We start from the raw sequence: 19,537 nt of genomic DNA on the forward strand, positions 1-19,537 counted from the left end.
ATTTTTTGGATGTATTGCATATGTAGTGAGTAGATTTTCTCCAGAGTTCACCATCTGAGACATCAGATCATATGCGGCAAAAGTATTTTTTGGTGTTAAGTCAAAATGTCCTAACATCTTCTGAGAATTAAACATAGTACACAGTTTTGTACTGTTATAGATTCATATTCATTTTAAAATATCATTTCATCCTAATAATTATTAATATATGATGATGATGCCAGATGGTTAGTGAGTTGAATAATCCAGATTAATTTCCACATTTCAGTATTTTAGAGTAAACTGGTGTGGAATATATTATCAAACAGGGAAAAGAAAAAATGTCGGTGCGCTAAGCTAGTCTCAGGCTCAAATAATACAAATGTATAATATGAGGCCTACCAAACAGTGTGAGCATGCTGCAAATACAGTGTGTTGGCTGTACAATGTATACAAAAAACAAAATACTGTCTGCGCTTCTCACCCTAATAAAGTTGGCAACAAATATATAAACATAATATAAATGAGAGGTTTTGGCTATATGAATTGGCCAAAGCATAATTAAGCTCACCCGCCACGTCAAGGCACACTCTCAATAGGGTGAGATCCTACTCTCACCTCCTACATAGTGGGCACACAAAGCAGTGTATACTGCTACCAAAACCTTATTAATGTGTTGGGGGAGGTATAATTAAACCTCCTCCCATTTAACCCCTGGACAGCAAGCTGTGGAATATATTATCCCAGAATCAGAAGGCAAACCACGAAGTAGAAAACTCAAACACAAGCAAAAGAGAGTGGCTTGCAATGGCCAGTCATTTTTGTGAGAATGTTTCTGTGCCCTCCTTATTGCATAAAAAAATATAGGTGCAAAAAAATGTGTTTGTGAGAAAGACATTGGGTAGTGAAAAGGGTAAACAGGCTAGACAAATTCTCATCCGTATATGTTATGCCATTATTGTGACAATACTGCTACAATATTGTACAAAATACCCCTGTCAATGAATTCACTTAGCTCAGGCATGTCCAAACTTTTTTCGAAGAGTGCCAGATTTGATGAAGTGAGCATGTGCGAGGGCCGACCATTTTGCCTCGCATTCTTTGAACCATTAAAATTAAATGCAAATTAACTGTTTTATGCAAATTTTATTGAAAACGGCATACTTTTCATTTTGTGACTTGGATGACAAATCTAAACAGGTGTTAAATCACTCTGCCTATAGCATCAAAAAAACAGACCTATATTTGGGCAACTTATCTGTGGGGCCTTATCAGTCCGGAACGCAGGCCACAATTGGCCCTCGGGCCGGACTTTGGACATGCCTGACTTAGCTCCTGCAAAGTAGTGTTCATTGACATCCATGTAAATGTTCCAAGATATTTTGAGGATCTTGTGAAATGTTTATCTCATGTGCAGGGCACAACACAATTAAAACTCAATGAAAATGACTTTTTCTCTGTGCTTTTCAGCACTGTGAATGTTAGTAAGGTGGTTGATATATTATTAGTGTCTGAGTGTATTTCTCAGAGACACACTTAAAGCCTTTTGGTAAACTCAGGACAATACACCAGCAAAAAGTGTATGCCCAACAGGTTTAGTACACACTCGATTCTATAGGATCAGCAACTATTCAAAACTTGTAATTTTGAGCAGACAGGTGCTTTGATGCACAAAGAAGACAAAATATCACAAGTAAAAGTTTAGGAATGAATAAGAAAATGGATGATTCAGTCATACATACTGTCAAATTCTGTTGTTCTGAACATGGCAGACAGAGCTATGAAAATTACTAATATAGATTCTCAGCATTATATGAAAGATACATGACTACTAATTTTCTCCATACACTGTGCAATTGTACTCTAATTTCACTTCTTATATATGTTGCTAAATGGAACTCACTTTTTAACAAATGTTCTACTTATCAATGTGGTAACAGCCTTCAATTTTTCTCCTGTGGAGCAGCTGCGGGATAAAGTGTCCTCTGGATTGCTGTAGACAAGCGAGATATTGACCTTGTTCAGCAGTGTTAAATCATCTTTTTGAGTGCTATCAAAGAGATGAGGGTTCATGTCAAAGCTGCACTGAGGAATCTTATGAAAAAACATATAAAAAAAACATGAGGACATGGGGTGATACCCAACATATTAACCAATTTATGTCAATTAACTTAGTGTAACTGACTTAGATGGCATTCTTATAAGTTGTACTTATGGTAAAACAATCATTTAGATTGTAAGCGTGGAATAAAATGTAATATAATATAATAAAGGTTTCATAGAAATGATGGTGTCTTTAAATTATAGCCATTTAATGCGTATAAATACCAGGTTTTAACCTATGGCATTAATTCAGCATTGAACGATGTTACACCACAGAAGTGCTAAAGCATTTTCAGATATTTCAGATGATCAGAGAACACATTTGTAATCTCTGATTTCATTACTGACACTGCCAACGCTGCTATGTAGTACTTGAAGTACTGAGGCATTTTATTACTTTCATGAGCAAATGTTTGTACATTATTTTATATCACATTGTAGAAGAAAGTAAAACCTTACTACTGTAGCCTGCTATCTAGATTAGCCATATTTCTACCTGGTGTAAATATATATTCTGAATTCTTCTGCCTTGTCTGATGTTTAAGAAAACCTTATTTATATCCCATCCCATATATTATAAGCACCAAAGATAGCATCCAATCTTATAATAATTGATCAAATTAGCAACTATGTGACAAAACCACACTGATTAGATATCATGCTAACCTGACAATTCTGGCACCAGACCAATATGAAAGAACAGACCTGGTAACACACTATGTTCTGTTCAGTTGGAAAAAAGATGAAAGTCCCTTATGCAGCTGACATAATGAAATGACCTATACATGTGAATTGTAAATTCTCTTGTTTTCCACAAATATCCCATACAACTGGTTCATAGCTCATGAGGCTGCTTGTGAAAAGGTAGGTTAATTTTAGAACATGTAAGAGAAGGAAAGAAATAGGATTTATTCCTGATCATCAAAAAGATGGAAGTCAAAACTATGATGACTGAGCAGGATTTGGCAACTTGCTGAGAATTAATAATTGTAATGGTATTTTGTAAAAAATAAAATAACACTTTTTGGGGGAACTTCAGTAATACACTGGAGCTTGCTCCAAATACACATACAGAATAACCCTTTAAAAGCAAGGGTCTTTTTCTTGAGCTATGTTTGTTTTTTGGTGTGGATAGTGAGTGTCTGGGTACCAGGCTGGAGACAGGCACTACATAGCCCGAACAATGCCCTTTAGCACAGTGGAAAAGTGTCTAAGAGATGTTTTAAACCTATACAATTTTAATGAGAAAGCTAGCTAAAAATCCACACAAAAATAGACGGAATAGTACATTTGGGCACTAAAACCCACAACATAAATGTCTTTATGAAAACACATCCTAAATGCCATCGCCATAAAAATGTAATGATATTATTAAAATTACCAAACCAAAATCCAGACTGGTTCCAAACTTCTATCTATCTATCTATCTATCTATCTATCTATCTATCATCTATCTATATCCCTTCTGACTACTATATATGTGTCTTCATAGCAGACATACAGAGCAGGTGCAAGTACCTTGGTAACCCTTAGTCACATGGGAGCCATGATGAGGAGGCAAGGAAGGCAACGAAATGCAAATACCGCCAAATGATAAGGCAGATCCTGAAGAGCCAGCTTGGAAGGGGAAAAAATATATTCAGTCATAAAAATGTATCACACAAAACATTTTAAGCCTGACATGCATTTCCTTTTGATTATCATCACAGCTTTATCAGGGAGAAAGAGGACAATGACCCAAAATGTTATTGGTCAGATTAGTTAAATTAACAAAAAGAGTAAACAAAAGACATATGAGGGAATCCTTTTCTGTAAAATAACGACCATAATATGCAGAATTTACCCCTTTTTCAGTGACTTGTTCAATAAGTCCTGAAATCAGGGGGTGCTTAGAGTACAAAGTGCCATATATTGTGACAACATTGTACAATTTTTATATGATTGTTTACTCCAACACACCACTATTCTACATTCTTTGTTATTTTTCCGCTACTCTGGTTTCTTGTTTGGTTGGTTTTTTTTTGCATCACCAACCATCAGCCAGTGCCCTAATCTGGTGGGTGGTATAAAGTTGAGTGTAAAGTTTTATATCTGTATATTATACAGAGGCGCGTATTATTATTATACCTGCGATTTTACAAGTCTCAGCATTGCTGACAGCTATCCAGCAGTAAATGCCAAAATCTGTTGTTGTCACATCACTCAATGGATCCAATAGATATTATTGTACTACTATATTCACATAATATTAATAAATGCTGACATTTATTCACCGTTTGTTCTGTCTCACATTACTGGACATACCATGTAAGACAGTGAAGCTCATTGAAAACTCCCATGCTCTTGCGGGCACCCAATGCCCAGCATGATGAAATTGTATGGGAAGGTAAAAACTCACTGCTAGTTATAACACATACAACCAAATGACGAGATGATATGTAGAAAAGATAATACTATTGCCTATTTGTAAGTATCAATTCCAAAAGGACAAATCCTAGGCAAATAATCATATAACGGCCTATACAATGACTCTACAAATGTAGTATTTGGCAATTGCTAGTATCAGCATGTTTAAAGGATCCCTATTTGGAAATATCAATATTCTCTGAATGTTACCAAAAAAAATTGAGCAGATGCTTCAATTAATAAATGGTGTAAAATAGAAGCCCTCATTTGAGCTTTTGGGAGAGAAGGTCTGTGATTTGTTAATCCAAAAACACTCTTCTTGTAAAAATATCCTGTTTCCTTTTCTATGGGAGGTACTTAAATTTTAACCAGACAGGTTTACACCTGTGTTGCTAATGAACGTGACCGGAAATGGGGGAGCACTTATTGACATAACAGATGGAATTCCCATCTTCTGAGAGCCTAAAGCAAAATTTCATACAGGTTTTGCATAAACACGTGAGATTAAATAAACAACCCCAGTGCTGCAATCCACATATAAATGAGGATAAATAAATAATCTTAGTATTCTAAAACAAGCCAAATTTGGCAAAAGGTAAAAATAATTATGAAATGTGGGATGGTTTCAATAATATTTGTGGTGTGCAAAGAATAAAAAAGAAATATTAACCCACTATTAACCAAAGGGTCTTAAACATAGTTTAAACCCCAATGGGAGGCATGGAGCCCATACATGCTGCCTGCTCATTCTGTGATCATTGGGATAAAAGATTTAAATAAATCTAACCTTTTAGAGAGGGATGGTGCCCATCCATACCTCACCATTCCTTGGCTGTAAAATGGAGGAAGTTAATTTGTAAAAAAATAATATAAAACAAAATGTAAAGTAAAATAAAATGTACCCCCTACCTCTGGGTACTACAGGTAGGAGGTAAGGAGGTAAACTCATTGCATTTACCACACACATTTAAACACAACTCAGGGTTAATAAATCCCAAAGTTATCTAAAAATTTTACTAACATTCAAGTGTAACTCTGAGACGAATAGATAACTACCAGTTCTCATCTGCTCGACCCTTTGTAAATAGTGATTTGTGTGGTAAGTCTCATACTTCCAAATATTCAATAAAGTTGTGCACCAAGCAGTTGGGTCTAAGGAAGGAAAGATGACCAGATAGAGGACAGAGCTAGAAGACACTCTCACTGACTAGAGATCAAACAATATTGAAGCCCTGGGATTATATTCAGGAAGCTCTCATGGCCATCACATTCTGCATGGCAAAAATTCCATTCCAAAATCTATGATGAATGATCTGAATAAGGCTATAACTAAACAATGCATGAGGTACCCAATATTATCACAAGCAGAAAAAAGTAATTGACGATTTAGAAATCATAGCATGCTGCTGGCAGGTTCATACTTCCAAACAAATAGGCATCTTCCTTGTTTAGTAAGATTATTGTCAAAATGCTCCACTTCTTAATAGAGACACATCTGAATGATTACTTATAATAAAAATGAAACAATGTCAATTCCAGAGCTAATTACTTCAGGCAAACAAATGGATCGAGTCATATAAAAACTAAGACAGCTGTCTCTGTGTTGCAGTTTTCATTGCAAGTCATGAAATTTGCACACCTGATAACATGCACTGCTGATCCATACTTGCACAGCTTTGGTTAATCCCAAACCAAACCCTCACTGATATCAATGCTCAACCTGTAATAACTTGCCTTTTCAATCAATTTAATTAGTGACATGTAGCCAGCTCAATGATTAATTTCCCTGAGCTTCACAAGAACTTGTTACTTACTGTTCATAATCTACACATTGACTATAACTTAATTTATGTTACAATTTTTAACAGACCTAAGGTAGCAGCACCAACAGACCTACTTAAAAACCTAACATACACAATGCCGTTTCACAGGGAATCTTTGTCCTATAGACAGTAGGTCATTGAAGAATTGTGGACCCATCTGTAAATCAATATATATCAAGGGCCAGAATAAATGCAGGTAGATTTGTGGAGGAAGAGGTAAATGTCCGCAAACGAGTGGAGCCTCCAGGCTCATACATATATACATGTTTATATCTATTTAAACTAGCTTAACAATGTACTTAAATGATGAACATTCCATAAACATAATGGTTGTTTGGTATTTGCGTCATGTATTCAAGGCAACCTTACTCAAAATATTATTATACCACTTAGAATCTCTTCTCTGCTTTCAAGGTCAGACCCACGATTACTGAGCAACATTCCTAATTCTGCTAAATAAATGGCTATTTATCCAAATAATAGTTGCATCATAATATATGTTAGAGAGTCAGGATTGACTACTTCATTAATACAGTGGTATTGGAAACCTCCATTACATTTCAGTGGATATGCATGAATTTTGCATTCCCATTTGAGATAGACAAATGGTAGCGATAAAAAAGGTATAAAAGAGGAGAATAAGAGGAATAGGGGATTCATTCAATAACATACAGTAATTCCTGGAATTTCCACATATTTACAATTATTATTTTTACTATGTCTGGCCAACGCACCATAACGGATACTTCTTGTCTCTTTCTAGAACTCTTACTCGTTCTGAAAAATCATTTACACTGTTTTGCTATCCTATGATGAGTGCTGGTGGTTACCATCTTTCCACAACAAGAAGGAAGCCAGCCTGGTTACATAGTGGTATAGTATCAATCCCATGGTTGGGATTGCAGTAGTTTGTTAGCCTGTTGGGCCAGAACTTCCACTCCCAGAAGCCATCCCTGGGGTTAGATGCCGGCAGCAGTATGCTATTTGTACATCTTCACTTACTTATCACTGCTTGTGATAATTTTGGGTACCTGGTGCATTGTTTTGTTATAGCCTTATTCAGATTATTAATCATGGATTATTTTGTTTGTTTGTTATACCACTGTACACATTTCCATTTGCATTTATCTGTACATGTGACTATATACCTGTGTTTTTAATTAATCTTTCTAGTTGTAACTCTTTTTTGTTGATTATTGGATTGGTCATTTTATCTATATTGTATGGTGATTTGACCATTTCATGAAAATTTATCTTGTTATTCCTTCATGCTTTCATTTATATATTAATGAGAATTTATATTGTTTAGTGCCTCAATTTAGTTGTGTTCTGATCGTTTATGCCGTTCATGCCCCTTAGGATGTATAGGTACATTCCTTAAAGCTGTGTCAAGACATGGAATACTGGAACCATGTCTTGTGGTCCGATGAGATCAAGATAAACTTATTTGGCTCAGATGGTGTCAGGCGTGTGTGGCGGCAACCAAGTGAGGAGTACAAAGACAAGTGTGTCTTGCCTACAGTCAAGCATGTTGGTGGGAGTGTCATGGTCTGGGCCTGCATGAGTGCTGCCGGCACTGGGGAGCTACAGTTCATTGAGGTAACCATGAATGCCGACATGTACTGTGACATACTGAAGCAGAGCATGATCCCCTCCCTGCGGAGACTCTGCAGCAGTGCAGTATTCTGACATGATAACGACCCCAAACAGACCTCCAAGACGGCCACTGCCTTGCTAAAGAAGCTGAGGGTAAAGGTGATGGACTGGCCAAGCAAGTCTCCAGACCTAAACCCTATTGAGCATCTGTGTGGCATCCTCAAACGGAAGGTGGGGGAGCGTAAGGTCTCTAACATCCACCAGCTCCGTGATGTCGTCATGGAGGAGTGGAAGAGGCTGTGTGTTGAGTTATTTTGAGGGGACTGCAAATTTACATTGTTATAGAGGCTGTACACTCACTACTTTAGATTGTAGCAGAGTGTTATTTCTTCAGTGTTATTACATGAAAAGATATACCGTATTGGCTCGAATATAGGCCGCACTTTTTCCCCCCACTTTAAGTCTCTAAAGCGGGGGTGCGGCCTATATTCGGGGTCTGGGTGCCGGGCAGGCAGCGGGGTTAGGATACAGAAGTTGTATATGCGTATTGCGTAGATGTCCCCCGCCGGCCCCGCAAGACACTCGGGAGTCTGCTCTGGTAAGTCGGTGGGGGGGGCAGAGTGGCAGCATATCTCGGGGGGGGAGGAGGAGGACAGTGGCAGCATATCTCGGGGGGGAGAAGGACAGTGGCAGCATATCTCGGGGGGGAGGACAGTGGCAGCATATCTCGGGGGGAGGACAGTGGCAGCATATCTCGGGGGGGGGAGTGGCAGCATATCTCGGGGGGGAGGGAGACAGAGTGGCAGCATGTTTTTTGGTGCTTTTTTAAAGAAAAAAACTTTTTCTTTAAAAAAGTACCAAACTTTTAGGGTGCGGCCTATATACGGGGGCGGCCTATATCCGAGCCAATACGGTAATAAAATATTTACAAAAATGTGAGAGCTGTGCTCACTTTTGTGAGATATTGTATATGTACACTGCAGTACCAATCAGAAGATTTAAAAGGGAAACTGTTACCTTTACGGTATTTAGCAAAACTAAAATAATTTATTGAAATTACCTGCCGTTTCTACTTTTTGTTTAGCATTCAGCATAATTGCTTTGAGGCCATTAAGTTTAAAATTGAGACTAATTTAGCTTGATGAAGCTGATATCTGTGGAAAAAGGTGACACACCTAGCATTTCAAATCAATTTCTGTTCTAATTCCTTGAGTATTTTTCCTCCTCCTCTGCCCACTCTTATAAGGCATGCCTTATCCAAGCGGCAGTAATAAATAACTTAAAAAGTGGAGAGATAATATATTCGGTTGGAAATAATCATACAGTTCCTTAACTCAGGTGACTGTTCATGCTAGTTCCAATGTCTAAGTCTGTAATACATAAAATTGTTATTTTTTACCTGTAAACACAATTGCATTGGTTTATTTAGCATATAGAATCTTAAAGTGTACAATCTTGGAAAAGTGACAGGATCCTGAAAGAGAGGGGGATTTTTGAAGAAGCAACGCCACGAGGTTTGCAATCAGAACTGTTTTGTATGAGTTTTATGTATGAGTTTGCATGCACATACATATACAAAACAATAACAATCGGTGAACACATACAAAATTAAAGAAAGCCATCATTGGGTAATCTGTGGCGTTAAAACAACCCCAGATTTACTTTTATAAAGATATAGAACTCCCTTCATTTTCATGGAATTTATCACTGAAGTGAAATGATGCTTGGAATGTGAACAGACAAATTTGACAAGAGCAGTGATCTCAGAGCACATCCAAAAATAGAATGATACAGTGGCTTAGTTTAATGCTGTGTCCTGTTGCTGGGATTCCCTCCTACGTCAGAGGATGTTCAAAGTCTTACGTTTTTTTTCTCCCCCGCACACACATTAATCTGCCCTCATGCATCAAAATTTCTTGGTTACTGTCACAATTTTCCACCTGCTTTTTTTCATGTTTCTCAAGGTCGCCCACTCTATTCCCACCCCCAGCCTGTCTTCCAGAGAATTGCAGGGTTTCCAAGGCAACCCAATCAGTGTTTCCTGCCAAGACGATAACAATCTATTCAATTAGTAGATAGAGGATGCTAGTGTTGAAATGGGACAGGGAAAAATCATGTCTCTTCCACAAAAAAAACTTTGCCACTTTTTTTCTGACACATTCTTCTTCTATATCTTCCTTTCTCTTACTCATAGTCTCACTTAGATGGATTTTCTTCTCTCTACTCTAACATCCTTGCTTTTTTGTCACATTCCTAACAATCGATTACAAATTTTATAGTGTTAGTAAAGTAGTTTTCTCCTTACGCACACCTGTTTAAGACCGAATGTTTCTCTTTTGACTGAAGTCATTGTTTTATTGTAGCTCATAATGATTGCTGGGTATGAGCATACCTGGGAACCTCTGGGCTCCAGCTACCCAGAGCCTTCTCTTTGCGGGACGCAGCCAGGACTGCACACTGACGTTGGTGGTGTTGGTGGGAGGTCCCACTGATGTCGGTGGGTGGTCCTGCTGACGTTGGTGGGCGGTCCCTCTTATGTCAATGTGCGTTCCCGCTGCCGTTAAGGGGCGTTCCCGCTGACGTCAGGAAACACCCCCCATTTAAAGGAAAAATTGTCGGGGAGCGGGGCGTGTCAAGCTCCCGCGACCCGGAGAGTTCCCAGGTATGGTTATAAGTGTTTCACAGTGTTGCACTGCTTTTATAAAATCAGTAACTATTTGAGCCTAATCACAGCCCTGTCCCCTGGTCATGCCTCACCAAAAAGGTCCCACTGGCCATTTTATATGCCCTCAAAATGCATCTTAAACAGTACCGTCTACTACTGCAAGTTTTATGCCATCCAAGCTGCCTGGAAGTCTGTAACATAGAGCTGGTAAGTTGCTTTTTCATTGGCTGTTGCTTTAAAAGAAAATGATTTGTGGGCCAAGTCTAATCTCCAAACTGAAAAAGCCTTGGTTTTAGATGGTAAGAACCTAAAGTTGGTCAATATATAAAGGTCAATGTAAATATCAATATGAAAATGACCAGACTGTAACATTTTGAATGTCATTTTCTATACAAACTGCTTGCTTTTCTTTATCTCTCTCACATAGTAAAGAAACCATTCAAATAATTTACTAAATTGTTGTAAGCAACAAGAAGCTTGAATACGTTTAACTTTATTGCTGTTTAGAAATATAGTGATAACAAAAGTTATGGTGGGTAAAGGTAATGGAAAACCCTTCCACTTAAAATTAAGGGGGGTAGTAGTAGCATTATCAAACACTCGTCTACAGACACCAGACAAGCCAGAAGGCTTGTTTTCCCTCAGAAATCTCATGGTGCTGCCACAACCACATAGAAATATAGTGGGCATGCTGAAGTTTCCCCTGCCAACCTTTGCCTTACAAATCCTGCAGGTCACTGGAAAACCCTGACGTGTCCTACCACACAGAGTAATTTGCACCTAGAGAAGGTATCCAATTGCAGCATCCTACGGACTGATCCATTATGTAAAGAGGCCCTGTACAAGCTTACAATCCAGAGGAGTATAGTGCCACTTTGAACTAATACATTTTTAGCCACCAATATATCTTGTTTAAACGAAATACTCAAGCGTACAAAAAAGATATGTTTGGGACAAAGAACTTCCTTAATAACAGACCATGGAAAACTTTTGGGTAAATTCAATCCCAACACAGATAGCAAATCATAATATAATAATATAATAATATAATAAAATGATACAGAAAATGTGGTATAATTACTCTTAGACACCCAAGACACTGGAAAACCCACTAATTTGCCTAAGGTAGGCTATTCTGTATACCAGATGTAGTATCACAATTAGGACTAATTAGGACTAATCTAAATATACATTACAAACCCCATGTTTATTCTGCAATGAGTTAGTAGGTGTCAGTTTATGTTCTTCTAGATTGGCCTCTTTTCTAGAGTAGTTCTGATTCACTTGCTTTGAGTGTAGGAGCTACACGTAAATAATAAGTGCGTCTAACTGCAATGTTGAGTTTGACTTTCCAGAAACAGCTGGTGACAAATGCCAGCGCAGTTCAGCTCTTAAAATAAAAATCTCTGACAGCTGTGGAGCAGCATGCGCAATAAATGAATACGATTCCTTGTCAGTCCCGATGACCTTCTCTTTCTCTCTATATAAACACTGTATTTTGTATGCATGGGAGATACTCAGTTGTTAGAACCAAAGAATGAATTGTAGATACTGCAAATTCAAAGCTAATACAGTACATGAATATGGGAAGAAAATATTTTTCTCCTGAAGGCAAGATATAGCATGTTCACTTCTACATGCATATAGTAATATATTGTTACATTATTACATATATTACATATTACAACAGTAGGACCTATAACAATGCTTTGTTGATTTTTCCTCCATTTATTCCACTGTAATGGTGACAATCCCATTATCTGTAAAGGTAGACCTCAAATCCTTTTGCCATAGCTCATAACAATCTGGGATTAAGGAATGTCTTTTTTAATATAACATTGATGGGATATTCTGGTCTAGAGGTGGTAATTAAAGGCTATATTTGAGATTTACTGATTTAGAACAATACATTTTAATAATATAATTGCTATGCAGAAGGAAAAGCTGAATTCATTATATTGTGATCAATGCATATTTTCGGAGTAATTATTTTAGTAATATTTGCAATAGATAAATATACGCAAGATTGGACATGACCATAAAAATTATTGTCAACGATTATTGACAGGTTTTTTTTATAAGAAGCCTAGAAGAGTTTATATGAGCATGTGAGTGAATACTCAGTGTTCATTATAGTAATTTTAAATCACAAATGCTTGGTTATGGAAATGAATTAATATCCTTCCATTATATATTCCCCAAAGCTATCTGGGTGAAAACATAGAAAAAATCACTGCCACTGAAGCAGGGCTATACTGGCCATCTGGCACGCTGGGCATTACCCGTTGGGCCAGTGGCCATTAGTGTTGTATACTTACCAATACTGCCGCTCCAGTAGGAGGTTCAGTGCTATACTGGGTGGCTGCCGACTGCATATGCGCGGCAACACATGTGAATATGAATATGTAATGTGCAGCAGTGCAGATCCAGCTCATCCTAGTCATCCCTAGTCTAGCCCTGCACTGAACATAATATTTCATGAGAACAGTAACAGAACGTATGTACCGGAAGCTATGGATGATATTTTGGATTGTTTTTATTGTGGTTTTGTTTGTGGAAAAACTATTTTGTTGTACTGTTCAAGGAAGGGTATGAGCTTCAAACAAACCTTTTGCTTGGATCTTCTTTACAAGTTACAGCTTTTCCACATAGGAATAAAGAAACATAGAATTTGCTGACAGATGGGAATAATTCAGCCCATTGTCCTGCTGTTGTCTTACATCCAGTAAAGTCTTATGTCTAATCCATGCATGTTTACACTCTCTTACTGAATTAACCACTTTTGCTGTAAGACTGTTCTACTTTACTTCCCTCTCAGTGAAGTAAAACCAAGTTTCCGCATAGCTCAGAGCTCTCCAGAATTTCAGAGTTTCTAGGTGAAGAGCTGCCTGGCCCCATGTCAGTTCTCCCTCTTACCTTTAAATGTTAAATCTTTCAGTATTTAATTTTACTTTTTCTCCTGCTAATTATTTACCACTTTATGTTACTTATGCCTGATACATTTATAAACATTGAACTGCAGCTGCCACACTCTCATCCACCCAGTCAACGTGGGTCACATAAAATCTCCAGTGCTGAGCTGTAAAGCAATTAATTTAACATTGTAGTTGCATATAAAAAATCTTATGTGCCTCTGGTGTTGGCTCATTTATACTATAGATTCTCTTTTAGATTTAGGCATGAGCTCTATTTCAGAGCGTTAGTTAGCCAACTAATACTGAAAATACAAAATATTAAACAATTAAATAATAAAAATGAGATGACCCTAACATTATATATATATATATTGCTGTATTATATATATATTGCTGTAAATGTTAAACATAAGATGAATTGTGGTTGAATAGTTAAAAGTCAATATAAGTATCAGATCATACAAAGCTGCAGCTATAACTCTTACAAATATTTAAATCTTTTATCATCACCTCCTTGTAAACAACATTAACATGGGTCTAATTAACAATAAATCTATCACATCATAAACAAAAGATGAAAAATCTTTTACAATTGTTTAGAGTATACTTTAAGTTAAATGAATTTGAAGAGATCACTTTAATTGTCCTTATACTGATACACAGTCTATTGTAGCGTTAAGCTCCTTTTCACATTTCACATAAGCATATAAAACACAAAGTGTTACTGTGTAAGCTATGGTATGTTAAACACAAACACAACATTGTACTTTACACTACAATGACAATCTGTTTCTCATAAAACTATAATATTCTGGAATACAAAGCAATGGGTCTAGATGTCTCTGCATGCCCTGTCTCCTTTGGTGGACAAGTGTGAATTAACCTCTTGTCATCAATGATGCTACTTTATACCCTGGCACACCTGGTCTTACTGGGGTGGAGCTCTGCAGGTGTATCAGATGAAGGACAATACAAAAGACTGACCCCCAAGTCATGGTGAGGGATAGAGAACACAAGTGGCAGTGGATTCCAAAAATAATAGAGCACTGAGGCGTTTTCTGCAGAAACATGTTATAGTACACTCATTTTTCTCAGCATAAAGCCTCATAATTGGGAATATGTATTACCTTTCTACCATATAGGTGCATTTTGCAGTATAATCAATTCTCTTTGACAACTACTTCAGAGAATGGTCTTACCTTATCAGCCATGATCATTGAGGATCCACCATGAATGCCAAGAATGGGAGTGAGTGTCTGGGCAGAGATAAAGTCCAAAATTTGGGCGATAGCCTCCTGGTCTGTGTCATCACCAAATACCACACCTTGAACCTTCTTTTCAGACATGACTTCACATATCCTTGTGATGATACTCTTGGGATCTGACTCATTCATGGTGACAAGGGCCACCCTTGGTGTCACAGAAAGGTGGTGAAAGTCATCTTTCTCGTGGGCATCTTTTATGGCTACCTCGTCTGAAGTACCCACCAAAATTACTGCAATGTCTAAACTGGGGTGTTTCTGGGCATAATAGCCCAAACAGAAAAGGGTCATCAAGCTGATTTTTAAGAAGTAGCAGGCTTCTGAAGGCCTCATCTTCAACTTTTACTCTCCCTGAAAGATAAGAAAAAAATGGTCAAGAAAAAGTTCCATATACTTATCATATTACTATTAATAGAATTTATTTCCTTATACTCAATTAATAAAACTACTATAAAATACTATATGAACATGATTTCCCATTTTATATATATGTACTAAAATTATTTTAATAAGCAGTATTTAATTATGAGGACCATATTATTTCAATGTTCTTCTGGATTTTTGTTTGAGTGGAAGAAAAAAACGGTTATATTGTGCACTCGTTTGCATGCATGCACTCACGCATATCAATTTTAGTGCAATGTTTATTGTTGCCTGGGTTATACAGTATGAAAGGAATCATAATTATATTAGCAGGATTTGCATTAGTACAGAGCACATTGTGAGTGAGTAAGAATATATGTGTTCATTAACCTTGACATTTTTATGGCAATCCACTTTATTCCCTCCTACACTCTGCCCAGGAAACTGCAGGAGTATGGTCTAGTTACCGGTTGTACTTTTATGTGCTCCCACTCCAAGCACTGGAAACAAATTGGAGTCTGTATTCTCTGGAACATCTACTGCCTCCCACTTTCCGGCATAGGGCACTGCAGGGAACAGGGATGAGTGCTTGGGTGCCTGTGATGTTTGCCACTATTATTGACTGTGGAAAATGGCATTTCCAGTAAGCTCTTACCATATTAAAAATATAAGCTTTCCGTTTCCAAGTAATAAACATTTAGTGCTATTTATAATTTCTGTAAAGATATGTGGTTGCGTATTAAACTGCAATACAAACATCTCTACTGATTTATGTATCTGATGATGCAAGAAGGTATTTAAAGGTACATTCCACTTAGATAAAACAATACATTCTCTAGTATTTTAAGCAGATAAACCTTATTGGATCTTTATATTTCTTCTTCTAAAGGTTTAATCATAGAACTTCACTGCATATAAGAGCCATTCAGCCATCTAGTCTGCCCATTTTTCCTGCTATAGTGACTTGTCCTTCGGTTAGATTTGGGATGCCTATCCCAGCATGTTTAAATTGGCTTACTGTATTAACCTCTTCCACTTAAGTTGGGAGGCTTTTCCACTTATTTAGTATGCTCTTGGTAAAGTAAAACTTCCTTAGACTACATGCAAATTAAAGTGATACCGGCTAAAAATCTAAACAAGGTAACATGTTCATTAATTAAATAATTATTATTGTAAAGGGTTTTGGCATTCCTTAGTACTGGAAATAATGTTTCCAACGTTACTTTATTTACAATATTGTTACATTCAGCAGAGTAGGTGAACAGTACGCTTAAAGCCCAGACATTCATGAGTATAACTACTATGTTAACCAATGCGGGCCATTAACAGATATTAATTCATTCATTTTCAAAGAAAGAACTAGGATTTCCACAAGTTCTATGCTCACTGGTAATTAAAAAATAAATTAATAAAAGATCATTTAAAAAAAAACATGTTTAGTTAGCCTCATACTAATAATAGTAATTATTATTATCATCATTAATATTCTCAGCTTTTATTTCTGTAGCACCAACAATATACGCAGCGCTTCTTACAATGGATATATTCAAGGGGAAAAGACAGACTAAGACAAACTGACACATTAGGTAAAGAGGGCCCTGCTCGCAAGCTTATGATCTAGTAATAATCATGTTTCTTAAATAAATATACACTGATTATGATATAACACTAATCTATACCTTTTAAGCTGTGTGGTATGAGAAATGATGCAGTATGAAAATGAGCATTTGCGGTGAAGGAATCTGGTGTTAGAAATGTTTCTGCAGTAATGTACCTGGATTAGCTGCCTGCTTTCTTCCCCTGACATAAATTATATATATATATCCCGAGTCACCTTTATCAAATAAAGGATTTTATATGAGATACATCATTAAGAAAAGTGCCAGTTCATGATGTATTGCATATTATGTTTTTTCAGAGACATTAGGCTGTCTCATCAGCCTAGAATATTAATAGCCTTACACATTAGCAGTTTTAAAATATACATATATTGCCCTCATTGACAAATATATAAACAGAAAATAACAGAGAAATAAAAAGAAATCTTAAATAAGCATTCTGCGACTGTTTTACCTACATTTATCACTTTAATGTGTTACAGTTAGCACTAAGAAATGCACGTCAAACAAGCATTCTAAAGGGACTGTCACACAAGCATTCCAAATTTTGTCAAAGTAACAACATATGCCCCATTTCTCTAGGTTTTTGAGGAATAACCATGAAGCCACGTAGAACTGTATGACATACAGAAGTGATAACATTTTAGCTGCATATGCTAGTAGGAATGAATAGCTTGGTAGCCTAAAATTACAGAAGGGTTTATTATGTGAGTATGTATTTCAAGCAGATTGGTAATGACTACATACAAAGTGAGAGATTGCATGGGTACTAACTATGAAAGTGTAAGTGCAGCTTTTGATTAATTGGTACAAATATAACTTATGTGTGGGAACATATTAATGCATAGCAGCTTGAGATTTTGAGGGGCATTATGGAAACAAGAGAAGATGAAGAGTTTGCCCCAGCTTGGCTCCTGCTCATATTCTTCCACTCTTGACGAGACATTTGCCTTGAGCCCATGCAAAATTATGCAGCTGTATTACAAAGGATATTTATAAAATATATGTTTGGATATCTATCTATCTATCTATCTATCTATCTATCTATCAAACTAAATGTATCTCTTTTTTTCTATATTTTGCAGTCTGCTGCAGTCTATACAATGTACTCTACTATCTGTGATACCAATAACTGAATACAAAGTCTGCCAAAACCTGCAACAGAAAAACCTTAAATCAACATCCATAAATTCCATGCTTGTGGCAGAGCTTGTGGTCAGATTTTATTACCAGGACGTAAACTTACCCCTAGCAATATGTCAGAAGCTTGCCTCAATGAGTTAAATTCAATTAATTAAGAAAGTAAGATACAGTACATTTATCTGATCATTGTCTTAAGACGGTTGTAATCGCATTTTGATTTAAACATAATCCTGAAGGTTTGTGTGACTATGATAGTGAGGACCCACTAGGTACTTGAAACTAATAACCCTGTCTGTTGTTGGGCAAATATGGGTGAAACACACCCCAGGAGACTCCCAGTGCCTGTGTTCTTACATTTCACCTTGTAACAGGGAATTTTACTCATCCTTCTAATAAGTAACTTTACATTTATAAGTTTATATTTTTCCATTGCAAAGTAAAGCACAATTGGTATTCTATTTTTAGGAATAAATCTATATTTTGCTATTGGAATCTTTCCCGAGTGATGGATTCTGTGATCAACAAATTACTCCACGTAGCTGGGGTGTCATTTTGATTGAGATGCCATGCTCTTGCTGGAATATACAGAACATTTGTCCTGGTTGTGGCCCTCAAGGCTTAAAGTTTTCACACCCTGGCTATAAATTGTGTAATAGAATAAAAATTGAAGACAAAGAGAAAATGGTAATTACCATTTTTTTAAGGCTCATAGCTCTTAGAACTTAATTTCTCTTGCTTTAAACATGTTAATATTACTAATTCTCTAGATGCAAAGATCCAGTATTTTCGGTTCAAAATGTGACATTCCATGTGTGTGATTAGCACAACTATAAGCAGATGAGACAAGATAAAATATTTGCGTTTATTTAAACTGTGTAAATGTTATGGTTAGGACTGGTCATGTCAGTTAATGAGGTGCTTTTTATGATTAAACAAATATTGTTCTTCAGTGGGAAAGTTCAAATTAATAAGGGTGCCGCAGCTATCTAATAATATTGAAGGGTATTTGATGGCTTTCATTGGATTCATACTGACCCTATGCAATATTTTTGTGTGAAAATAAAGATAACATACATGTTTCATGGCAGCTAAAATTATCAAGCAGATTCCCGTTTCTGGTTTTATCATGCTCCAAAAAATGCAATAATTCTATATTAGTGAATGAATCAAAATACTACCGTATTTGCTCGATTAGAAGACGACCCTGATTATAAGACGACCCCCCCAAATCTGAATATTAATTTAGGAAAAAAAAGAAAAGGCCTGAATATAAGACGACCCTATAGGAAAAACAGTTTTACCAGTAAATGTTAATTCATGTAAACTATTTTTTTTTAATAAAAGCTATGATTGAGAAAAATATTTTGGTTTCATTTCCTTCTATTTTCCAACCTGCCCCCCCAGTTATGCCACTGTGCCCCATGATATGCCTTTTGACCCCCTATGTGCCACTCTGCCCCAGAAATGCCTTATACCCCCTATATGCCACTGTGCCCCATGATATGCCTTTTAACCCTATATGCCACTGTGCCCCATGATATGCCTTTTAACCCTATATGCCACTGTGCCCCATGATATGCCTTTTGACCCCCTATGTGCCACTCTGCCTCCAGAAATGCCTTATACCCCTATATGTCACTCTGGCATTAAGGGGGTTAAAAGG

The 19,537-nt window shown here is 36.8% G+C and overlaps 1 protein-coding gene across 1 annotated transcript in view; it reads right to left on the reverse strand.

The window, feature by feature from the left end:
- The window catches only part of LOC149284409 (glutamate receptor ionotropic, NMDA 2B), a 143,667-nt gene extending 128,585 nt beyond the window's left edge, over positions 1–15,082 (reverse strand). The window contains exon 1 of the mRNA XM_089496763.1: positions 14,687–15,082. Coding sequence (XP_089352889.1) covers positions 14,687–15,082 — 396 coding nt within the window. The remainder of the gene's footprint in view (positions 1–14,686) is intronic.
- Between the last annotated feature and the right edge of the window lie 4,455 nt (positions 15,083–19,537).

The sequence above is a fragment of the Sceloporus occidentalis genome, unplaced genomic scaffold (assembly GCF_023333645.1).
Source record: "Sceloporus occidentalis isolate IW3139 unplaced genomic scaffold, rSceOcc1.0.p SCAF_94, whole genome shotgun sequence".
NCBI lineage: Eukaryota > Metazoa > Chordata > Lepidosauria > Squamata > Phrynosomatidae > Sceloporus > Sceloporus occidentalis.